The sequence below is a fragment of the Amphiprion ocellaris genome, chromosome 19 (genome assembly GCF_022539595.1).
Source record: "Amphiprion ocellaris isolate individual 3 ecotype Okinawa chromosome 19, ASM2253959v1, whole genome shotgun sequence".
In the NCBI taxonomy this organism is placed as follows: domain Eukaryota; kingdom Metazoa; phylum Chordata; class Actinopteri; family Pomacentridae; genus Amphiprion; species Amphiprion ocellaris.
This window is the reverse complement of record NC_072784.1, coordinates 30,929,927-30,953,240: the sequence shown is the minus strand read 5'-3', so window position 1 is coordinate 30,953,240 and position 23,314 is coordinate 30,929,927. Positions and strand designations below refer to the sequence as shown.

General features: G+C 39.1%; 1 protein-coding gene across 1 annotated transcript; it reads left to right on the top strand.

Moving 5' to 3' along the window:
- The first annotated feature begins 204 nt into the window (after positions 1-204).
- On the top strand, positions 205-23,277 carry LOC111568930 (mitochondrial Rho GTPase 1-A). Its single transcript, XM_023270811.3, is given in 21 exon segments — positions 205-595; positions 4,005-4,063; positions 4,194-4,275; positions 4,458-4,501; positions 6,086-6,139; positions 6,267-6,319; positions 6,584-6,692; positions 8,683-8,784; positions 9,219-9,317; positions 10,767-10,875; positions 10,970-11,090; positions 12,063-12,147; positions 12,274-12,419; positions 12,534-12,634; positions 12,719-12,849; positions 13,833-13,916; positions 14,065-14,187; positions 14,291-14,419; positions 14,421-14,494; positions 16,402-16,524; positions 22,379-23,277. Coding segments are annotated over 21 exon segments (1,983 nt in total). The 5' UTR covers positions 205-558; the 3' UTR covers positions 22,497-23,277.
- The last annotated feature ends 37 nt before the right edge of the window (positions 23,278-23,314 follow it).

The window sequence follows — 23,314 nt, the reverse complement described above, 5'->3', positions numbered from 1 at the left end:
AGTATATTCTAGAAGAGTCTAGTATACTATACTAGACTGTACTATGCTATAATATAATTTAGTATAATATACCATACCATACCATGCCATACCACAGACAGTGTATTGACTGTGGAGCAGTCTGACCGATGCACTTCCTCTCTGTGGAGCCAGAGAGCAGCACAACGCGTTTTTCCTGCTCAAATGAAGTTTGTCCTCTGCGGCTCGCTGTAGTCTCCCGGTACTGGAGGTCGGGCATGCTCATGGAACATCCACTGCGAAATGCTATGCAAACGTCCAAAAAAGAGCGCGATTAACGTGAAATTACAGGGCTATGTGACACGGGCGACTGTTTAAATCGCCTTTCTGCTGAGCCGGTAAACCGGGGAGTTGAGGAGAAGCGCGAAGAAAAGCCGAAGGAGCTCCGAGGAGTGCCCGTCCGTTTTGTCCTACAAAGGCGCCCAGTGTTTGACAGCGGCAGGCCCGGAGTTTGCTAACCTGCCGGCGGAGGACGGCACCCGAGAGGACTACATGAAACAGTAAAGGCTGTCCTTTCTCTAGAAGGAAGCGAGCTCAGCCATGAGGAAGGACGTGAGGATACTACTTGTAGGGGAACGTAAGTAGATTTTAATCCCTAAGCGGCTGTATTAGCTGACATGCTAATGGCTAATGCTATCAGCGAGTCCAACAATACAGAGCTGTCAGGGGGATTACATGTGCACTGAGGGGCTGTGGACTTCAAAAAGGGGATGGTTATTTTATTCTACAAGGTATGAGGATCACCCACTTACTGTAAGGCATCCAAAACCTGTCATTAATCGAAGCAAATTAAATTAAATTTATCTATATAGCACAATTTATACAACCAGAGTTGACAGTGATGCACAAGTTAACAGCAAAATATGTACAAAAAGCAAGAGGCTAAAAACTTATAAAATTAATTTGTAAGACCGATATATATTTAATTTCTATTTATAATTAGGTTAGTTTGGTTCCTGTACAGTAATAACCAAATAATTATCACATGACAGCAAACTCACGAGTGTTTCCATTTACTACTAAGTCTACTCACCACTACTTATAACCAGAGGAAATGTGAACACAAGGCAGCCACGTAGTGTACGTTGTAGGCAAGCACATTACTTTCCTTTTGGATGATCTATCTTACCTCTTTTCCCAACATGCCATTTCCTGCAGGTGTAAAGGGATAACCCTAACCCTGATAAAGGGGATATACACTCACCAGCCTCTTTATTAGCAGCACCTCAATAGTACCACCTTCAGAACTGCCTCAGTTCTTTGTTGAATAAATTCAACAAGACGCTTTCTGAGAGATTTTAGTCCACATTGGCATGAAAGCATCACACAGTTGCTGCAGATTTGATCCATGATGCCAATCTCCCATTCCACCACATCCCAAAGGTTCTACTGGGTTGAGATCTGGCGACTGTGGAGGTCGTTGGAGAACAGTGGACTCATTGTCATGTTCAAAAAAACAGTTTGAGATGATGTAAGCCTTGTGACATGGTGCTTTATCCTGCTGGAAGTAGACTCAGAAGAAGGCAGAAGATGTGCCAAGAAATTTTCCCAAACACCATTACACCAGCAGCAGCCTGAAGTGTTGACACAAGGCAGGGTGGATCCATGTTTCATGTCATTTACGCCAAATTCTGACTCAAGAGCAGCAGAAATGAAGACGAATCACACCAGGCGATGTTTTTCCAATCTTCTGTTGTCCAGTTTTTGTGAGGTTTTTTTGTAGTCTTCTACATACTTTGGTTGTAATGAGTGGTTAATCGAGTTTTTCTTGTCTTTCTATCATCTTGAACCAGTCTGATTCTCCTCTGACCTTCACCCAGAGAACTGCAGCTCACTAGATATTTTCTGTTTTTTCAGACTGTTCTCTGTAAACCCTGGAGATGGTTGTGCTTGAAAATCACAGTAGATCAGCAGTTTCTCAAATAGTCCAGCCTGTGTGGAACCAACAATCAAAATGCCACATTCAAAGTCTCTTAAATCAGCTTTCTTGCACATTCTGATGCTCAGTTTGAACTTCAGCAGGTCGTTTTGACCACGTCTCCATGCCTTATTGCATTATGTTGCTGCTACGTGATTGGCTAATTAGATATATACGCTAACAAGCATTTACCAGGTGAACCTAATGACGTGGCCGGTGAGTGGATATTACATGACTGCTGTGCTGGACTTGATTGGATTGAATGCCTCAAATAAATTGGAATAATGGAGGAAAAATCCAATAGCAAAATACATTTTCTTTGCTGTGGCTTTTAAAAAGTATGAATTTTTACAGCAGCTGCAAAAATATTGGGTTAGCTGTCAATCTGTCCATTGCTACACTACCGTTCAAAAGTTTGGGGTCACTTAGAAATGTCCTTTTTTTTGAGAGAAAAGCATTTTTTTTCAATGAAGACAACATTAAATGAATGATAAATCCAGTCTAGACCTTGTTAATGTGGTAAATGACTATTCTAGCTGGAAACAGCTGATTTTTAATGGAATATCTCCATAGAGGTACAGAGGAACATTTCCAGCAACCATCACTCCTGTGTTCTAATGCTACATTGTGTTAGCTAATGGTGTTGAAAGGCTCATTGATGATTAGAAAACCCTTGTGCAGTTATGTTAGCACATGGATAAACGTGGGAGTTTGCATTGAAAACATGGAATTGTCCGGGTGACTCCAAACTTTGGAACGTTAGTGTTTGTGTTTATTTTACAAAATGGGCATCTAAATAGTGAAAAGCTTCCATGAAAAGCTCCTAAAGCCCAAAATAATATCGTCACGTTGCTTGTTTTGTCCGACCAGAGTTTGGTAACACAAACAAATTCAGTTTTTTATGACAGAAGTTAAAATAAAGTTGCAAAATGTCGCAGCTGAAAAGCTGGAAGCAGAAAGTATTTGGTATTTTTGATTGATAAATGCCATGAACTGTTACTCCGTTCTAAAAAGAGATGCTCATGCAAGACCTATTGATTGATTAACTGTTTCTGCTGTAGTTAGCAAAGGTCTCAACCTTTCCCAGGTCTGTGGAATGATGATCTTATCTTACTAAACCATATTTCACCTGGTCTGCTTGTTCTCTTAAAAGCACAAGTGTTGTCGGTACTATTTATATTTCAGTTGTGGCTCTGCATGATGTCCTACTTTGCCACATTAGGCGAGTTGGTATCGACTCTGACTGAGAGAGACGCTGCCAGAACGCTACGTGCCAACTTGTGTGTAGTGAAGTTCAGGAGGGTTCAGTTTTACTCAGCTGTTCTGTAAAGACACTGAGAGGCAGGTGGAACTGAGAACTAGAACATTAATTATTCCTTTAACTGGAATCCACCACAGTGATGCCACCACAATGCTGATTTCTGTCCAATCAAGTATCCAGATTGCACTTACAGTGGAGAAAAAGCATCATTATCCTCACAAATGGTGCCAAAAGGATTTTATTAAAATGATTCAATTATCAGAGTGCTGCAGTTAGGTATTGATTTTGTCCTAAACAACCTTGCATGTGTTTTCCTTGAGCTTTTTCATTATTAACGCATGTATGTGCTGCAGTTCGTTGGAAAAGGGTGTTGTTGTTTTAAGTATTCTGTTTGAGCCTGAGGCAAAACTGAAGCAAAAGTGTAGTGTGTGTGTTTATTATTAAAAATGCAGGATGAATGCACGCTATTTGCTGTAATGTAGTAAGTGGAGTTTTACTTTTCCCAAAGTGAGGAAGAAAACCTTGGAAAATTTTAGGGATTGGGCACTTATTGAAAAATTAATGCTATAAATCTCTCCTGAGTAGCAGTCCAACTCTAGTTTTTCTATTGTAGGCTTGTATTTCTCCAGTGAGTGTTCGTTTGAGGTTCATGGCATTCGGCTGCTTCTCTTAACCCTCTTCAGCTGCTCTTATCTGTTCCATGTTGCTTCACACATTACCCAGACTTCGCAGTAAAAATGACAGTGAGCTGACATGTTTAAAAATATTAACGTCTGAGATAAAAATGTGATTCTTGTGCCCATGCAGCCAAGGTGGGGAAGACGTCGCTTATAATGTCCCTGGTCAGCGAGGAGTTTCCTGACGAGGTAGGTACCAGATTTATGGTAGAAATCATCCTCTTGGCTGCTTACTTTTGCACACACTTTCTGGTTGTATGCTTGGAACATGAGGTTTGCCCGCTATCAAGTTTTGGCATCTTTGTTTCCTGTCCTCCAGGTTCCCCTACGAGCTGAGGAGATCACCATCCCAGCCGATGTCACCCCAGAGAGGGTTCCCACACACATCGTGGACTACTCAGGTAACACCCACCTAATCTGTGAGTCTACTGCAATGACAGACTGCTATGAGATAAACAAAGCTCATTCTGATACTCAAATGACCCAGAATCTGTATTAATTAGAGTAAATTCAAGTAGTAATTGTTAGAAAGGCTTGATAACATGTGAAACGCTCTGCTGATGTGCCTTTTCAACATTTATAGAAGCAGAACAGTCGGACGAGCAGCTGTATCAAGAAATATCCAAGGTTGGTTTGATTTAATTCTTACATTCATCTGGTATTATAATGTTTGTAACTAGTGGAAAGCTTTAATTCTGGAAAATACCGGTAATTAGTTCAAATTAACCACATATCTATAAAAACTCAATGTGACTTCTCTTGGCTACTGGCATATATGTGAATATCACAGATGTGTGTATTTCCCCTAAATAACTCACTGAGAGTTTATCATCAAAATCATGGAGGCCATTATGAGGCCAAACTGACAGTCAGTTACTCATTTGACTGGTGAATGTCTATAAGATTTTAAGGAAAACTTGCCACTTGATGAACCATAAACAATAATAAGTTTCCATATGACCCCTCACAAAACGCGGAATTTTCCATGGATTATATTGCTTGCATTGTTGTAAGTCACAAGTGGCTGTTTAACTATCCCATCCATCCATTAATCCATTATCTATACACCGCTTAATCCTCATTAGGGTCATGGGAAGGCAGGGGACAGATCGCCAGTCCATTACAGTCAAGCTTACATTCACACAGAGTTAACAATTAACCTGAGCATGTTTTTGAACCCGTGGGAGGAAGCTGGAGAAGCCAGGGACCTTCTAGCTGCAAAGCAACAGGCAACCACCAAGCTACTGGGCAGCTCCTGTGTTTAACCAGCATTTTCTAAACATTTTGTAAATACCATCAACAAGCTGCTATATTTTGTATCCAGGCAGATCACACAACATCCTTCCAGCTTTGCAGCATGATTGACACTGACAGACAAAAGCAAGTAGGAATAAGGAGGCTAATCTGCTGCATGTTGAGAACAGAAAACTCAGTATTTTGGAGCGACTGAAGGCCCAAAGTGGATGCATGTTGATGAGTAGCTGCAAAATACAGCAGATGACCTGAAGACCAGGACAGTGAGAGAAGAAGTGACGTATGCCAGAGATACCTCACCATCATGACCCAGAACAAGAAACGTCTTCAGGATGTTCAACACTGAAGATGTTTCCTCCTGAACAGTTTGGTGACAACCTGAAGGTTCTATCAGGCAGAACCAAGGACAGGTCTACAGGGTCACTGAGAGACTTTAGTTTAGCCGTGGAGCTGCTCCTCTTACATTAGGTCTTGGCTGAATGAGCCTTTTGTGTGCCAGACACGTGTTTTTGTGGTTGTTTTGTGACTCTTTGTGGCTGTTTTGTGTTTATTTGTGGTTGTTTTGTGTCTTTTCCTAGTTGTTTTGCATCTATTAGTGTTTTTGTGCCTCTTTGTGGCTTTTTTGTGCTTTGTTTGGCCATGGAGCAGCTCCCCATACATTAGGTCTTTAGCTGAATGAGCCTTTCGTGTTCCAGACATACAAGGATGCATGTTGAACGTTCTTTGGAAAAATTTTGAGCGTAATAGTGGTATTTCATAAAATGCCAGTAGCCGCAAGAATCAAAATCACACAGAAAAATAAAGCTAGGATATCTGCTTGTTCTGCAATAAAGATTGATTTAAACTCATTAGCGGGTGTTTTTACCCCCTAAAGGCATTTATAGCCTCCCCCGTTTGTAACCCATGTAGTTAGTTTGTATCTGCATCACAAACTGACTTTGCTATCTCTCTTCATAGGCAAACGTTATCTGCATAGTTTATTCTGTCAACAACAAGAAGTCGATTGAAAAGGTGAGTCTGCCCTCAGTGCAGTTAATCAAATGCATAGCTGCAGTGCATGCTGTCCATCTTAATTTGTGAGGATTAATGTGTGTTTATGGTGAAGCCTCCAACTTTGATGCTATGTTTTTCTCCCCAGGTGACAAGCCACTGGATTCCACTCATTAATGACAGAACGGATAAAGATAGCAGGTGTGTATGCAGTAAATATAAAATCATACAGACTGTCTTCTTGCATAACTGAAGAGTTAGGTGATCTGTAAAATGTATAATATTTAATAAATGACTTGTTTTGTGTTTCTGGCATTCTAACACCTAAACATATCCAGTTTACAATCATATAAAAGAGACAGATTTTGGAATAGCTGCAACCAGAGATTTTGTTTGGGAGTTTTAGCTGAAGCAATCATGAAATTAGTTTCAGTTTCTGTCCGTAATAAATGGCTTTAATTGCAGGGTGCCGTTGATTCTTGTGGGAAACAAGTCGGACCTGGTGGAACACAGCAGCATGGAGACCATCCTGCCAATCATGAATCAATACCAGGATATTGAGACCTGCGTAGAGGTAAAATATGAACACACACACTGAAGTTCATATCAGTTTAAAGTTGACTTTGAGGCAGCAGTTTGGATCAATCAAACTGTAAATTAAATCTGAAAGGCTGATTGAAAATACGGTCAGACTGAGATAGGCAGCGTCGGGGACAAATCGGCCTCCAGCTGATCCAGATCCCGACTCCACTTACACTCCGACTGAGTCATTTATAGATTTATATCACCGACTCCTGCTGACTGATGAGTTGCGAGTGTGCTGAAAGGCTTGGCTGTCACGGTGAGAAGGGATTGGCCTCCGTCTGCATTACTGTCTAATTCAAACTTCCCTCTGTGGCATGAGACGGCCAGAGTGGCCTCCCCCGGACGGATCGGTTACAAGGTTAAGAGGGGGAGTCGAGGAGGACGTGAGGGACGGCACACACTCAGAGGACACAGTTCAGGACAGTCACACAGCTGGAGAGAGCTGGAATGAATCACATGTGAAGCAACGTTTTACTGTTTCCACCGGGACCAGGGTTGAGTTCGACTATTCTGTGTGATTTTTAACAATGGTGGAAGAAATATTAGAGTCTTCATCTCGAATAAAAGCAGCAGCATCTTAGTTTATCAATACTGTTCTTATTTATTAGTGAAAAAATAGTCTAAAAATAGTCTCTTTCACTGTTGGACTAGTACAGATGATGATTACTGCTCTGCCAAGGAACATGGCAGAGTTATGTGACGATTGGTGTTGGTTTGTCTGTCTGTCTGTCTGTTAGTTAGCAACTTTACTCAAAAACGGACTAATGGATTCAGATGAAATTTTCAGGGAAGGTCAGAAATGACACAACGACCAAGTGATTAGATCTTGACAGTCTGGATCCACAGATTTGTTAAAGATTTCTGTATCATTGCCAGATAGCGGCACAGCGTCACTGTAACCATGACAACAAGTGAACACTACGTCAGCTGCCTGCTGATGATCACATGATTGTGATCCTGCTAGAAATCCACCGCTGTTGTTGATTTATCAGGACTTATCCATCAGAAATGATCCAAGGAACAACTGATTAAATTGTGGGGGTGTTTCTGAGTCCCATCTATTCCCGCCACCCGCTACATATTTAGGTCACATGATTCAGTATCTGTACATAATGTACACATGCAGAACACACACCTGTGTTCAGCACAAGGTCATTTTGTTTATGGGTTCATCTATATTAAATGGACACATTCTATGCTGCTGAGATTACTCCGCTGTGTTCCTTTGTGGAGTAATAAGAAAAAATAAAACATCAATGAAAACATTGCAACCTTAATAGGATCAATAACCAAGCATCAGAGCAGAAATAAAAAGTGCTAAAAATACTGTTGGCATTGTAGTTTACATGTACATCATAGGTTTTACATTATTTGCAAATAAGTAAATGTACTATAGCAAAATGTACAAGTATATGGCGGCATAAAGTGGAAATAACCAAATGAAATATGTCAGAATTGTACTTGAGTATATACGCTTGGTTACCAGGGTTACCGTTAAATACAATTTTTTAATATTTTACCAATTATTTTGATTAAAGAATTGATTCTACTCATTTTAATTGAGTTTTGAGCATTTATATAGTGTATTTAGTGGAATAAAAACGTCAGAAAACAAAAACATTATAGCAGAAAGTTTAAAAACCATGTGTCCGCTTTGCGTCAGTGCTTTATTGAGTTCGACATTTAAACAGATGGATGGATAATTTATTCATTCCCATTCAAGTTATCCAGAAGCACACACATGCTACATTCAGGAAAGACCAGGAAACCAAAGTACAAAAGAACGTGCAATAAACATGGAAGAAATACGGTGCCAAAATTGCTGGTATTTATGATAAAAGAAGGAATATTAAAATGTCTAAGTGCAGTTTTAAAGTAGAACTAATAATAAGCAGATAAAGAAAAACATTCCTGTTATTTCTGCTCAAGAGGTGCTTTCTTCAAGTATTCACTCATTTATTTTCCCTCTTTTTCCTCAGTGCTCTGCCAAAAACCTGAAGAACATCTCTGAGCTCTTCTACTACGCCCAGAAGGCTGTTCTTCACCCGACAGGACCCCTGTACTGCCCGGAGGAGAAGGAGGTGAGTTTCTGTTCAATAGATGCAAACACTGCAGTTATTTTAACTTGTCATAGCAGGAAAAACTGCAGTGCTTCTTATGGAATTACAGAAACACGTTGCTAGTTATCAGTAGTTTTTAAGCCTATTGCAGTCAGGAGGAAAGCAGAATTTTTCCAGCATCTGTCCGAAACATGAAGTTCAACAGTGAAAGCTTATTTATGCAGAGCTCCAGACTAACAGCTGTGGATAGAATAGAATAGAATCGAGAATCCAGTGTATATATATATATATATATATATATATATATATATATATATATATATATATATATATATATATATATATATATATATATATATATATATATATATATATATATATATATAAAAAACAGCTGATCTGTGTGCATCTCAGGGACACATTTAACCAACTGAATGATTTCTTCTGTTTCACAGCTGAAGCCTTCTTGCATTAAGGCTTTAACTAGAATATTTAAAGTGTCCGACCTGGACAACGACGGCATCCTGAACGACAACGAGCTCAACTTCTTCCAGGTAACGTCACATTCACAGCCACATAAGGGCTTGGATTAACTTAACTTTGACAACCTGATTAGTGTCAGTTAAAAGTAGAAGTAAGATATTAGTGAGAAAGCTCCAAACAAACACACTGTTCCCTTCAGAAATATAAAGATAAAGAGGATGTCTCTTTCTCACGAATGAGGTAAAACAAGCGTTATATACGTTCAAACTCAAGTAAAAACTGGGACTGCAGATACCAATAAATTCATATTTTTACATTTAATATAATCTTAAGATAATCTGCAGTTTGTGCACCCAGGAGAATAAAAACGTTTAAGATGCAGTGATGGAAAAACTTAATATTCTAGTAGCTCAGGCAAACTATAGCAACATAGAAAGGCACTAGCTCCTCAAATGTTTGTTTATTTTTTGTGAAAATATCACAAACAGTTGAAATAAATGATAAACGGTGCTTAATAAAGTCTCCTGTGATTGTACAGAGAGGCTATTGCACTTTTCAAAACTGAAACTTCACGCCTGTGGTCAGTTGCTGTCAATGAAAGTGAACTCAGTGGATCAGATCAAACCACAGCTAAAAAGGTCAAGGGTTTAACAGAACTATGACTAGTTTATCTGCAAATAATTACATTTGTGTAGCATTTTATGCATAACAAAGAAACACAACCTTTAGTGCCTGAGGACGAGGTAGTTTTTAATTCAAATATTCAAATAAATTAAATGCATCAATATAAGCCGACCTCAACTCCAAAAACACACAAAAATAGAAAATAAAGTGCATCTCTCTCTCTCAACAAAAGGCATTTACAGAATTAATGCAATTTAGTGCCAACAAAATAAATGTACATATTTATGCTGTTATCAAGATGCCTCTCATTTTCACCATGTGGCCGTTCAGCTATTGGGCTTTTTCATAGAGCTGCCATGTGCACAAAATATGCGGAGATATTCTCAGATTTTGCCTAAAAAATATATTGGATTAGAATGGCTCACTCCAACTTAAAGCCGTGTATTATTGCATAAGAGGTAAATGCAGGGCAGTTTTGAAAGGAAGCCAGTCTAAGACAAAATAAGATAAAACTTTATTAATTCCGAAGAAAATTCGGTGCCAGATTTTGCTCAGAAAAAATAAATGACATGACGTAAGAATTGCCATGCCTAAAAAGTAGAAAGCAATAAGATAAAAGTGCATCACTGATATATAAGATAAGACTAGAAGTGAATAGTATTTCTGGCAGTTATACTGAGGTAATATCACGCTTGAGAATTAAATATTGCACCTGAAAAATTAGATAAAAAGTAAAACGAAATATTGCACTTTACTTACTGATAATGTTGTACGTGAAACTGAAATATTGCACGTTTAATCAAAGTATAGCACACGAAATGAAACGCTACACATGATACAGAACAATTTAGACCTGCAGCATCAGATCATGTTTCTGTTTCTGATTGTGAATGTAGAGAACGTGTTTCAACACACCGCTGGCGCCTCAGGCCTTGGAGGACGTCAAGAACGTGGTTAGAAGGAACATGACGGACGGAGTCAAAGACAACGGACTCACTCTCAAAGGTCAGACATACTGCAGCCATTCCTGCCATTGTTTCAGGACATTGTGATGATCTTTATCATTTCTGAGTGTGTTTCTCATCACTGGGTCTTGCAGGCTTTCTGTTCCTGCACACCCTCTTCATACAGCGAGGCCGACATGAGACCACGTGGACTGTACTGAGAAGGTTTGGTTACGACGACGACCTGGAGCTCACGCAGGAATACCTCTTCCCCATGTGAGTGTGGATTTTAACGTTAATTAGTGGTATTTAGCTCATTTGTTTTAAAAACAAAATACAGTAGAAACAGGAGTGAGGAGGATGTATGTACTGAACAATATTGAACGATTTTTGGGTCATTTTGGATTATTTTTTGAGCGATTTGGGGAGGTTCTGTGTTATTTTTGGATGTTTTTTGTCATTTTTTTGGACAGATTTTGTGACAATTTTCTGTAGTTTTGGATGGCTTTTGTCATTTTGAACAATTCTTTTAGCAATTTTTGACAAAATTGAGGGGTTTGGGATGGTTTTTGAGAAGGAATAGAAGAAGAAGGAATAAAAGAAGGAATAAAAGCAGAAAAAGAAGGAATAGAAGAAGGAAAAAATAAGAAGAAGGAATAGAAGAAGTAGGAATAGAAGAACAAGAAGAGGGAACAGAAGAGGAGGTTTACTGGGACTTTGGCAACCCATAATGTAATACATGTGTAGTTTACTGCAAAGGAGGACAGATGTAAAATATTAAAAACAGCAGTTTGTTTAAATTTAATTTGAGGGAGAAAGTGATGCTGACTTTATATTGGGAGGTTTTCTAGTTGTGGTTGCTCAGACCACATGCTTCCCTCTCTTAAAGAGCTCTTGGAAATGAGAGATGCTTGAGGCCGATTCACAGTGATGCTGTAGAAACAGTAAATATTGCAGGTAACACCTGTGCTTTCCTTACAAGAAGTCAAAATCTCTGCTGGGGAAAAGTAGTGCTCACATCTTTGTAGCTGTTATTGTTCTTGGTCTAGCGTCATTACAGTGTCTTGATGAGATTCTGACCTCATGATTATCACAGTTCTCATGTCATTTCCTGTCCTTTACTGATGTGCGCTAGTTGTCTTTATAAACTTGAGTGAGTCAGGTTCTGTCCGTTCTGATTATCTCAGTCATCCTCGGTCTTCAGAGACTTACCTTTAATGAATGTTTGTGTCCATGTTCACATTCCAGGATCAAGATCCCACCAGACTGCACCACAGAGCTCAACCACAACGCTTACCTCTTCCTCCAGAGTGTCTTTGACAAGCATGACAAAGTGAGTGCTCATGAACATGGCAGCATTTTGATTTCTTTATTGTCTTCTGCTATTTTATTTTGCACGGATGATGCGTTTATGTCCACCGAAAATCCCAAGAGGTTTAAAATTCTGCATGTCATTTAGGACAGAGACTGTGCTCTGTCCCCCGATGAGGTGAAGGACTTGTTCAAAGTGTTTCCCTACATGCCCTGGGGTCCAGATGTCAACAACACAGTGTGCACTAACGATCAGGGATGGATTACATACCAGGGATACCTCTCCCAGTGGACGTGAGTGTGGAACACACACACCTGTTTTAGTTTCATCCAACCTAAATACTTCCACACATGTAAATCTCAAACTCTGTCTGCCTGCTCCTGACCTCTGTGTGTTTCTTTTGAAAGGTTAACAACATATTTAGATGTCCAGCGTAGCTTGGAGTACTTAGGTTACCTTGGTTACTCCATCATCTACGAACAGGAATCCCAAGCGGCTGCTATGACCGGTAAGACGTTGTGATTTCATTTGAACCTTCTTTGGTGTTTCCGTTGTTCGTGCTTACAAAAACGTGCACCTCCTGTTCTTCCAGTGACTCGTAACAAGCGCATCGATCTGCAGAAGAAACAGACACAGCGCAGCGTTTTCAGATGCAACGTGTTGGGAGCACGGGGCAGCGGCAAGAGTGGCTTCCTCCAGGCTTTCCTTGGCAGGAACCTGCAGGTCGGTGGACGTCATAGTTTCATTTAAAATGTCTTTAAACACGTATTTTTGTATTTTGTCGAACTGCAAAACATGGAGAGTTGTGCAGCCGTATCACCTGTTTTAGGTTTTAGGCTCCACACCAGGTTACAATGCTCCTGCAGGGATGTATACTAGCAATGTAGAGCAACTTTAGCTAAAATAGAGCAACTCTAACTAATATGGAGCAACTTTAACTCATGTAGAGCAATTTGAAATAATCTAGAGGAACTTTGATAATATCAACTTAAGCTAATACTGTATAGAACAAATTTAGCTAATATAGAGCAACTTCAACTCCTTTAGAGCAACTTTAACTAATAATTTGCATGTGGGGATTTTTTTTCCAGTGTTACCCTGTTTTTTTACGGTCAAATTGTAAATTAGTGTTGTTTTTCTAAGAGTTTTGTAGATATTATCTGTAATTTAGCACAGAATTTTTATTTCAAACATATGCAAATATAAACAAGTAGCTAATATATCTAAATGTCTAAAATATCAAAAAAAATCCTGATTTAAGGACAGCAAAAATAGGGGAATTTTAAAATTAAAATAAAACACCTTTTTTTCTTTTTTCTTGTTTTTTTCTACTTTTTTTTTTTTTTAAACTAATTATCACCTCTTATTTACAAAAATACAGTTAAAATACAGATTTCTTATATGGAGAATTTTATTGTTATAGTTTTGCCCTGCTTTTTACAGTTAGCATTAATATTGTTTTTTCTAGGATTTTAGTAGATACTATCTGTAATTTAACAAATCAGGTAAAAACTGCAAACAGACTTTGGAAATCTTGTCTAATAATTTGTGGACGTGAGGAAACTTTGGTGCCTCAATAATAACAATCTGTCTAGATGGCATCTTTCCTCATTAGTGCTGCACAAGTAGAAATACATAATTATACATAAAATGAGGAAAATCTATGATTTTCTAGGTGTTACTGACTCTTTTATTGTCCATCACAGCGACAGAGGCAGATTAGAGAAGATCACAAGTCCTTCTATGCCATCAGCACGACTTATGTTTATGGTCAGGAGAAGTACCTGCTGGTAAGAACCGTTTAATCGGAGGAATTATCTTCTCCGCTGCCCTTTGGATTAATGTTACATAATCTGAGTATCAGCAGTGGCAATCCGTTCATGTGCACACTCCACTGATCTCTCTTTCTGCTCCCCGTCTCGTCTAACCCTCTACAAGCTCCACGAGGTGATACCGGACTTTGATTTCCTGTCAGAGGCCGACCTGGCCTGCGATGTGGTCTGCCTGGTGTACGACGTCAACAACCCGCGCTCCTTTGAGTACTGCGCAAAAGTGTACAAGGTTTGTAAACCGAGGATGGTAGAAGCATTTCATCACACTTACTGAAGGTCCGATTCATTCGGTTGAATACGCTAAAACGATTGAAATCTCTCGTTTTTCTCAGCAATACTTCATAGACAGCAAGACGCCCTGTGTGGTGATCGCTGCCAAGTCAGACCTGCACGAAGTACGGCAGCACTACAGCCTCTCACCACACGAGTTCTGCCGTAAACACAAGCTCCACCCGCCCCAGCCCGTTCACGTGCAACTCCACCGACGCACCCAGCAAAGACATTTACACCAGACTCACCACCATGGCCATGTATCCGTGAGTATTACAACTCATCCATGTTCACTTCACTCATGGAAGAGCACACAGAACTTATCATAAACACGCTCTACATCTCAACACTTCCTTATAAGCTGGTGCTGTGCGTTTGTTTGCAACCATGAAGCTCCCCGCTGAAGATATTCTGTTGCCGATCCTTTTACCGATGGGTGTCTTAACTCCCCGAAGCTCTGGTCAGATTAGATTTTGGAGCAGATTAACGAGCACTTAAGGGACGCGCCTACTAAATCTAATTGTATCAGCTCAGAAATCCTGTTGCCTAAATTCTGAAATCAGCTTGGACTTGCTGCACACTGGGGCATGAGTTTGAGTAACAGTGCTTTGATTTACACGGATGTGCTTATGGAGAGGCGAGCTTCAGAGTCCTCTCAACGGAGAGTGACCTGGTTTGGTGACTGAGGGTGAAATCTGGCTCAAACTGTGAATAAATTAATCACAAAGGAGGATTTTACATTCTGAACTACTTTTTAAGTTAAATTCATTCACACTACTGTTCAAAAGTTTGGAGTCACTTAGAAATGTCCTTATTTTTAAAAGAAAAGCAGTTTTTTTTCCAATGAAGATAACATTAAATGAATGGTAAATCCAGTGTAGACATTGTTAATGTGGTAAATGACTATTGTAGCTGGAAACAGCTGATTTTTAATGGAATATCTCCATAGGGGTACAGAGGAACATTTCCAGCAACCATCACTCCTGTGTTCTAATGCTACATTGTGTTAGCTAATGGTGTTGAAAGGCTCATTGATGATTAGAAAACCCTTGTGCAGTTATGTTAGCACATGGATAAAAGTGGGAGTTTTCATGGAAAACATGGAATTATCTGGGTGACCCCAGGCTTTTGAACAGTAGTGTATATATCATGAACTCCTGTTATTGATTTTTAGGCTTTTATTCCTTTGGATTAAGGTAAGAGTTGGAGGTAAACAGCAACAGTGCAGGTTTGGACTCAGAAGTAGCTCCTGATTAGAGGGTAAACATCGTTAGTAGATATTTACCAACCTGGCTTCAGTCACCTCCTCTTCCTATTTGTGTTTAATTCACTTTAAACATCAGAGGTATTAAAGTAGTTTATTGTAGATTTTTATTTTATTTATTTATTTAGTTATTTTTTTGGCGTTTTTCAGTTTTATTGACAGGAAAGTGGGGAGAAGAATAGTTGAAAGACCTGCAGCGAACGGCTGTGGGCTGGAATCAAACCCATGGCTGCTGTGTCAGGGACTATAGTCCCTGTTTATGATTACAGAGAATTATATATATGTTTAACACCTTTAAGACCTACAGTTGTGCAAGTCCACTAGGATATATTCTTACATTTTTACAGACTGTGGTGCAATTTTCTGGAGTATTTTTTTTGATTTACATCAATATAACCCTTACATCCCACGTTTTTGTATGTATTGACTTGTGTCTTAACTACTACAATAAATTGCTTAAAAATGCAATAAACCTCAAAAAACATATATTTCAAAATACAGAAATAGCATAGCTGTATCCCTCAGATTTTTAGAAAAGTTGCACAATGTCCTGTGGCCTCGTACATAAAGATTTTTGTTCTGTGCGCTTTATTGTGTATTTTTACAAACCCATCACTGCAAACACAAAGTGCTCTGAGACCTGGTGAATGTGTGAAGTGTTAGTCTGACTCACCAGGTTTTATACGCAAAAATAGTAAATGATGTATCTTATCTGGTTTCAAATCTACCAACAATCAAAGATAGATATGCAGTCGTAGCGCCGTCTGGGCTACTCTGGGCTCTACAGGGTTTTAAACAGAGTAGATTTTTATCCTTCTGGCTTTGTGTGTGTGAGTGTATGTGTGTGTTTTGGTGCGTGTTGTCTTTGTACATTGGTGAAAACAGGCGTTTCTGTGTGTCTTTCCGCAGCCACGCCCGTCTCCGCTGCATGTGTGCCTGCAACAGGTGCACCTATTGCCTGTGTCAGAACCTCCTCAAGTTGGAGCTGCTGCGCAGTATTAAGGCCCAACTCCGCAGGGTCGTTTTCAACAGGTTCATACTCAGAATAAGCTCTAGTGTTTAACATAGACTCTCTCCTCCTCTCTGGTTCCCATCCTGGGGTTGCAGCTCCAGGATTGGCCACAGAGAGGCTCCTGTTTTTACCCAGGCTCACTTCCACTCATGATGGTGACAGCTCCTCTGCTTTCCTGTAGCGGTCTGGTTTACGCTGCAAATCCACTGCAGGCAAAAGGGATGATTAAATACGAGAGCAGTGACAGCTTGTGCCAGCACTTCTTGTTGTAGAAAGGTGTATGATTGGTTGTTGTTAGCTCTGTGTTGCCTCAAAGTTGTCGCCTGTAGGACGCATCTGTAGACGATGAACTATCCTGCTCAGCTGCACATTAATAAGATGGACACAAACCACCATTTTCCACCATATTCTAATTAAACGAGATGCACCTGTTTCTGTTCAAATAATCTAATACAAAGTGAAGGTCCTTTGCTCTCAGTGCTTCTGTAAAAGTTGCTTTGTTAAGAGCCGTTAAGCAGAAATTTGCTCGAGCATTTCTCATAATTTAGGACTAAATTATGGGAGAGCTGACATTATATTCCCTTCCGACTGGTCATGTCAGATGTCTTGGTTTCTGCTCCAGCTCCAGCCGGCCCAGCCGCTCTCTGACCACGCTGTGCCGGCTAACACACAGCCTGCTAGCCAGGGAGGTACCGGTGTGTCTGCGTGGAAATTAAAGTTGCATGACCTTTTATTTGTGCAGCACAAAGTTAACTCCTAACACTGACTTTGATGCAGAACGCTAACATGCTGTAGATTTACATCAGGAGGTTTGGAAATGGAAAATATTGTAATTAATATACAATAAATAATTTACGCTCTGTTTCCAAAACCTGGATTAAGCTTAGATCCAGACTAAAAGCTGTTTTCTTTGGAGATCTTCATTGATTTTTTTTTTCTTTTACTTCAGGCCGAGACTGGCTGATAGTGTCACGTATGAAGCGTTTCAGTCATTTTTTAAATACAAGAATGCATAAAATTAAGCATTTGATTAATGTTTTATACAAAAATACATAAAATTAAGCATTTTATTAATTTTTTGTTGTACAAAAATGCATAGAATTAAACATTTGATTATTTTTTATACAAAAATGCATAAATTGAAGCATTTGATAATTTTTTTTGTAATGCAAAAATGCATACAATTAAGTATTTGATTATTTTTTTAATGCAAATATGCATGAAAATATTGTGCATTTGTATTTATAAGGTGTGTTTATTTATGCCAAGCAGCTATTAAACACCACTATAATCAAATTTTAACCCTGATTAGTCCCGACCAACTATCAAAAACAGCTACAAAACGCAAGAATAGCAGATTTTTAAGTGTGTGAACACTTTATTAGAGAAATATTTGCTCCCTCCTGTCCTGCAGTGGAAATGCAAACAGTAAAGTGACCAACAAGCAAACAAAATGAGAGAAAACCTGCCTCTTTGGTTTGTGTTTCATTCAAACTGAAAATCTCATTCTGCATGTCTGCATGTTTGATTTCCTACCAATCACTGAGAATGATTAAAATGCATTGTGTGTTAATTTTCTCTTCAATCGCTTGATCGATGATCTCTGGTAATGTTTTCAGTCTCATTTTGTTTTCATTTCCTTCATCCTTGTAGCTGAAGTCTGCACCCTCAGGAGACGCTTTGTTTCAGAAAGCACACTGTTAATTGGATAATTTATATATAACAAACTGAACGTGCTCTTTTGTTCTCCTGTGGGTGAAGACTTGATGATGTGTTTTACAGACTGATGTGTGAAATCTGAAAATGTTTTCAGTTGATTGTATTGCACTGAACCAATCACTGTCATTTCATCCTGTTTTTCTCCGATCCTGTATTTCCTGTCTTTGTTTTCTTTTTCCTTCCACTCTGTAGGTGTTCATATACATGGTTCTGGCTGCCCCTCTTCCTCTTCCTCTTGCACGTGCTCACTCTTTGCTAATCTGCATGCTGCTCTTTTCTTTTATGCACCTTTAATTAAAGGCATGCCCTGGGTAATTGGTGAAATACTGCCACCTATTGGCGGCCGGGAGAGGTTTCCCATCTGTGGGGAAAAGGGAGCTTGGTGTTTGAAGGGAGGTTTGTGAGCTGTGAATGGCCAGTGATGGTGTTTTTAGTGAATATTTATTCCAACAAAGCTTCTAGGAAGAGCTACGTTTAGTGTAAGACTCTGTGGGATTCTAATAACAGCATGTGTGAAGAGGACACACCAGACTGAACAGCTGGAGTCGAGCGCGCTGTAAATGCATCGAATGCAGGGGTGTCAAACTCATCCTAGTTCAGGTTCCACCTTCAGAACAATGTGATCTCCAGTGATCCAGACCAGTAAAATCACAGAATAATAACCTATAAATAACCACAACTCCAAATGTTTCCTTTGATTTAGTTCACATTAAAGGAATTGTCTTTTTACAAAACATGAACAATCTGAAGTTTCTGAAGAAAAATAAGTTCAATTTCAGCAGTATTATGCCTCAGTTTATCATTTGCACATTACAACTTCCAGATCACAGAGTGTCTACAAGGGAATAAAACATTTAGTCACAGATGTCTGTAACTGGATGATATAGTATTTTACTTTATGATCAAAATGACAAAAATCTGACAAAAACTTAGAAAACATCAAAGAAATGGACCGATGACAAAAACGAGACAAAAAAATGACAAAAGCAATAAAACGACCAAAAAATAGACATCACAAGCGAGACAAAAAACAAAACAACAAAAACGCTACACGAAACAATGAATAAAGCAAAACACAAAATGACAAAATAAGACAAAAAACACAAGCGAGACAAAAAGGAAACACAAAATGACAAAAACATGAGACATCAAAAATCAGACAAAAAAAGACCAAATTTTACATAAATGAGACACAAAATGACAAAAAAATAGGCAAAAAATATAAGCGAGACAAAAAGGAAACAAAATGACGTAAGAAACAATCGACAAAAACACGACAAAAAAAGACAACAGACAACAAAAACGACAAAATATTACAAAAATGAGACACAAACGAACAATGAACAATGTAATATTTTACTTTATGATCAAAACAACTTGTCATGGTCTAGAAATTATTTTAAGTTTATAGTTTGACAGATTTACAATCTGCAGTTAATGTCTTCTCTGGAATTTTTACACTTTACAAAGTCGCCCTGCGGGCCGGATTGGACCCTCTGGAGGGCCGGTTTTGGCCCACGGGCCTCATGTTTGACACCCCTGCTCTAATTATTCAGTTGATATTGTAATCTAAGTTATGTTTTCTAGTGTATAATATTTAAAAAGTCAAGCCACAGAGGTCAAAAACATGAGGAATTAGTTTCTGTTTGCCTGCAGGAAACGATAAAGAGATTCTGCATTTCTAAAGAAACTCAAACCTAAATGAGAAGGAAATTTTTACTAAACAGATTCCAGCGACCAGATCCGGCTGCCAGGTGGTGTGTACGGCTCGTTTACGGCTCGTTTACGGCTCGCGTGTTCGTTCAGGTGTGCAGTGAAGTTTGTTCACGTTTGTTTTAGCTTTAAGGGTGATTGTTCTTGAGTTTTCAGGCTGGGTAGAGCTGGGTGATACTGACCAAGTTCAACATGGTTTTCAATTAATGCGTCGCTAATTGACAATATTTATGTTTAAATCTCGTCAAAAAAAAAAAATAGCAAAATGAGACAGAATGAGCAGCAGTGTGTCCAAAATACCAATTATACAGTTTTAGAGTACCATTATCTTAGTGAACATAAAAATGGAATATTTAACAGAAATACTATCACTGTGTTCACAATAGAATCATTTACAATCTAGAAGATCTTATTTTCATGTTAAAGCATTTCAATGTACAAACAAATATATCATGAATATATATTATATATACTATTATATATCAATAATTATATAGGATAAATAATTTACGCTCTGTTTCCTAGACCTGGATTAAGCTTGGTTCCTGACTGTTTTCTTTGGAGATGTTCATTGATTTTTTTTCTTTTGGTTCAGGACGAGACTTAATCCAGGTCTGGGAAACTGGTTGATTGTGTCACATATGAAGCGTTTCAGTCATTTTTTACAGTCATTTACATACAATACAAAAATGCATAAAATGAAGCATTTGATTATTTTTTTTAACACAAAATTGCATAAAATGAGGCATTTGAATATTTTTTTTTAATACAATAATGCATCAAATCAAGCATTTGGTCATTGTTTTTAACACAAAAATACTTAAAATTGAGAATTTGATAAATTTTTAAGTAAAAAATGGCATAAAATTGAGCATTAGATTAGATTTTTAATACAAAAATACCTAAAATTAAGCATTTGGTTAATGTTTTTAATACAAAAATAGCATAAAATTAAGCATTTGATTATTTTTTTTTAGACAGAAATGCATAAAATTAGCTGGTTTTAGCCTCTACCATGTGAATATTAGCAGGTTTTTCTAATCTTTCATGGTTGGTAAAGTGAACGAAACATCTGGAACATCACCTGGAACGCTTTGATAGTATTTTCTGAATAAAAACAGTGATTTGCAGCCCCTCTATGAGAGTATCTCCCTGCTTTACCTGCTGTATTGGAGTGTGTGAGAGTGTGTGAAAGTGTGTGTGAGTGTGTGACAGTGTGTGAGTGTGTGTGTGTGAGTGTGTGTGTGAGAGTGTGTGTGTGAGAGTGTTAGCTCAGCCAGGGCTCTCTCTGTAACTGTGGGGTTAAGGCTGCTGGGTTTGGGTGGAGGTTGTGGATGAGGGTTTCAGGCTGAGCCAGCAGGTTTCAGACGTCTCCAGCCTGGAGGGTCCGTCTGTATGGAGGCCTCTGAGCAGCAGATTCCCCCTGAGAGGTAAAGATCCACAGGGAGAAGGCTGGTAGGGTTTTATACCGGGACAGAATGCTGTATGAGCTGGTTTTATTTAGAGTTTCTGGTGTGTTAGGCTGGTTTCTCTTCAATCCTGTGGGAGCTAAAAGGTTCTATAGGTCCTTCAGTGTTGTACTTATCGAAACTTTAATATCGATCTGTATAGAAAACTTGAGTCTATTTTTCTTCTTTGCTGCCTCCTTATTGCTTTTCCCCCTTTTATTGCTGCCTGCTGAGTTCACCAGTGTTTGTTTCCTGTCAGCTCAGTGGTGTTTTTAAAGGGCAGGAGTTGACCTGAGCTCTGGAGGTGTCATGAAAAAAACAACAAAAACACCTTTGAATTTGGATTTTTTTTCTCATTTTAGGATAACTTCATGTTTACCTCTATCACTATTAATTATTAAGATTTAATATGAGATGAATTTACGCAAATCTTTTGGTTTTGTTATCAGTATCGATAATTCATTAAGAGCAACTTTAATATGGAGCAACTTAAAGTCATTAAGAGTAACTGTGATTAATGCAGAGCAACTTTAGCTCCTTTTTGAGCAACTTTCACTAATATAGAGCAACCTTAACTACTTTAGATCAACTTTCACTCATTTAGAGCAACTTTTAAAACAAACAAGCAATAAATCGTGACATTAGTTTTGTTTTTTCGGCTGCTTTCTCTCCAGAAACACCTCCTGGGCTCCACTTTGTCTCTTTACAGTTTGTGAATTTGAGCTTTTTCCTTCCTTTTGCTGCTTCTATCGTCTGAACCCGTTCCCCTGAACTAAAACTAAACCAAATGTCAAGAGAAAGCACGTGTTCCTGTTTCAAGCTGGTGTCACTGGGCGCTGATATTCCTCATTTGAGGTCCTGATTTGGGAAGTTTTCACTCGAACGTGACTCTGTTTAGTCATTTGGCTCCGCTGAGGTTTCACCAGCAGAGAAAACAAGGCTCTTTTCTTGTCCTCTCACCGGCTGTCTGTCTGTCTCTGCCTCCCTCTGACAGGCACATGGCTCAGGCCGACCTGAAGAACTCCACCTTCTGGCTGAGGGCGAGCGTCGGGGCCACGGTGTTCGCCGTGCTGGGCTTCGCCATGTACAGAGCTCTGCTCAAGCAGCGGTGATCCCACGGCATGATGCTTCCTCCTTCTGTGGACTCTCCCCTCCTACCTGACAGACTCCAAAAACAAAAAAAGATTACACCTCATCCCTTCCTCACAACGCAAACATGGGCGAGAAACAAATGTGCAAAGTCTTGGTGCATTTTATACCAGAGCGTGGGTTAGTTTCTGTTTGTCCTGTCAGGCACTAGTGGACGATTTCACCTCAGGTCAGTAGAAGTTAGACGTTCTCCGACCAGAGACACACCGCAAAGGGACTGGAACCTGTTCATAGATGTGTATATGCAGTATATGATGTATGTATTGGAGAGTTTTAGGACCTGTAGACAGAAGCTCCGCCACCTGGAGGCGTTAGAATGCAAACAGTCTAACGCTGGAAGGTCACGGATGATCAAGCACCGTTAATTTTGTGTGTTAATTTATTAACCCCATTTTTTCTCTTTGTTTTCTGTTTTGAGTGCACCGCATGGAACGGATGAAGACATTTTTCATGTATTTTTGTATTTAGCGTTATCAAAGCTGTCGCGCCTCCTTCACCCGCTTTTTACTTTTCTGATTTTCAAAATAAGAGCTTCGTCCTGCATTCTATTTTTCTGCTATCAACAGCTGCACCTCTCCCACCTTAAAACCATGGAAGTGTTTCTTCTTCTTATCCTCTTTTCCAGCATTTACAAATAAAGACGTGTATGATGTGACGACGGGGTGAAACCGCAGCTGATTTAACAGCAGGAAGAAAACAAGTGGTTTTAAATAACTAACAATAAATGACATTTACACCCTCTGATGCCAGCCGTGTGTGAGAGTCCTTCAATAGCAGCTGA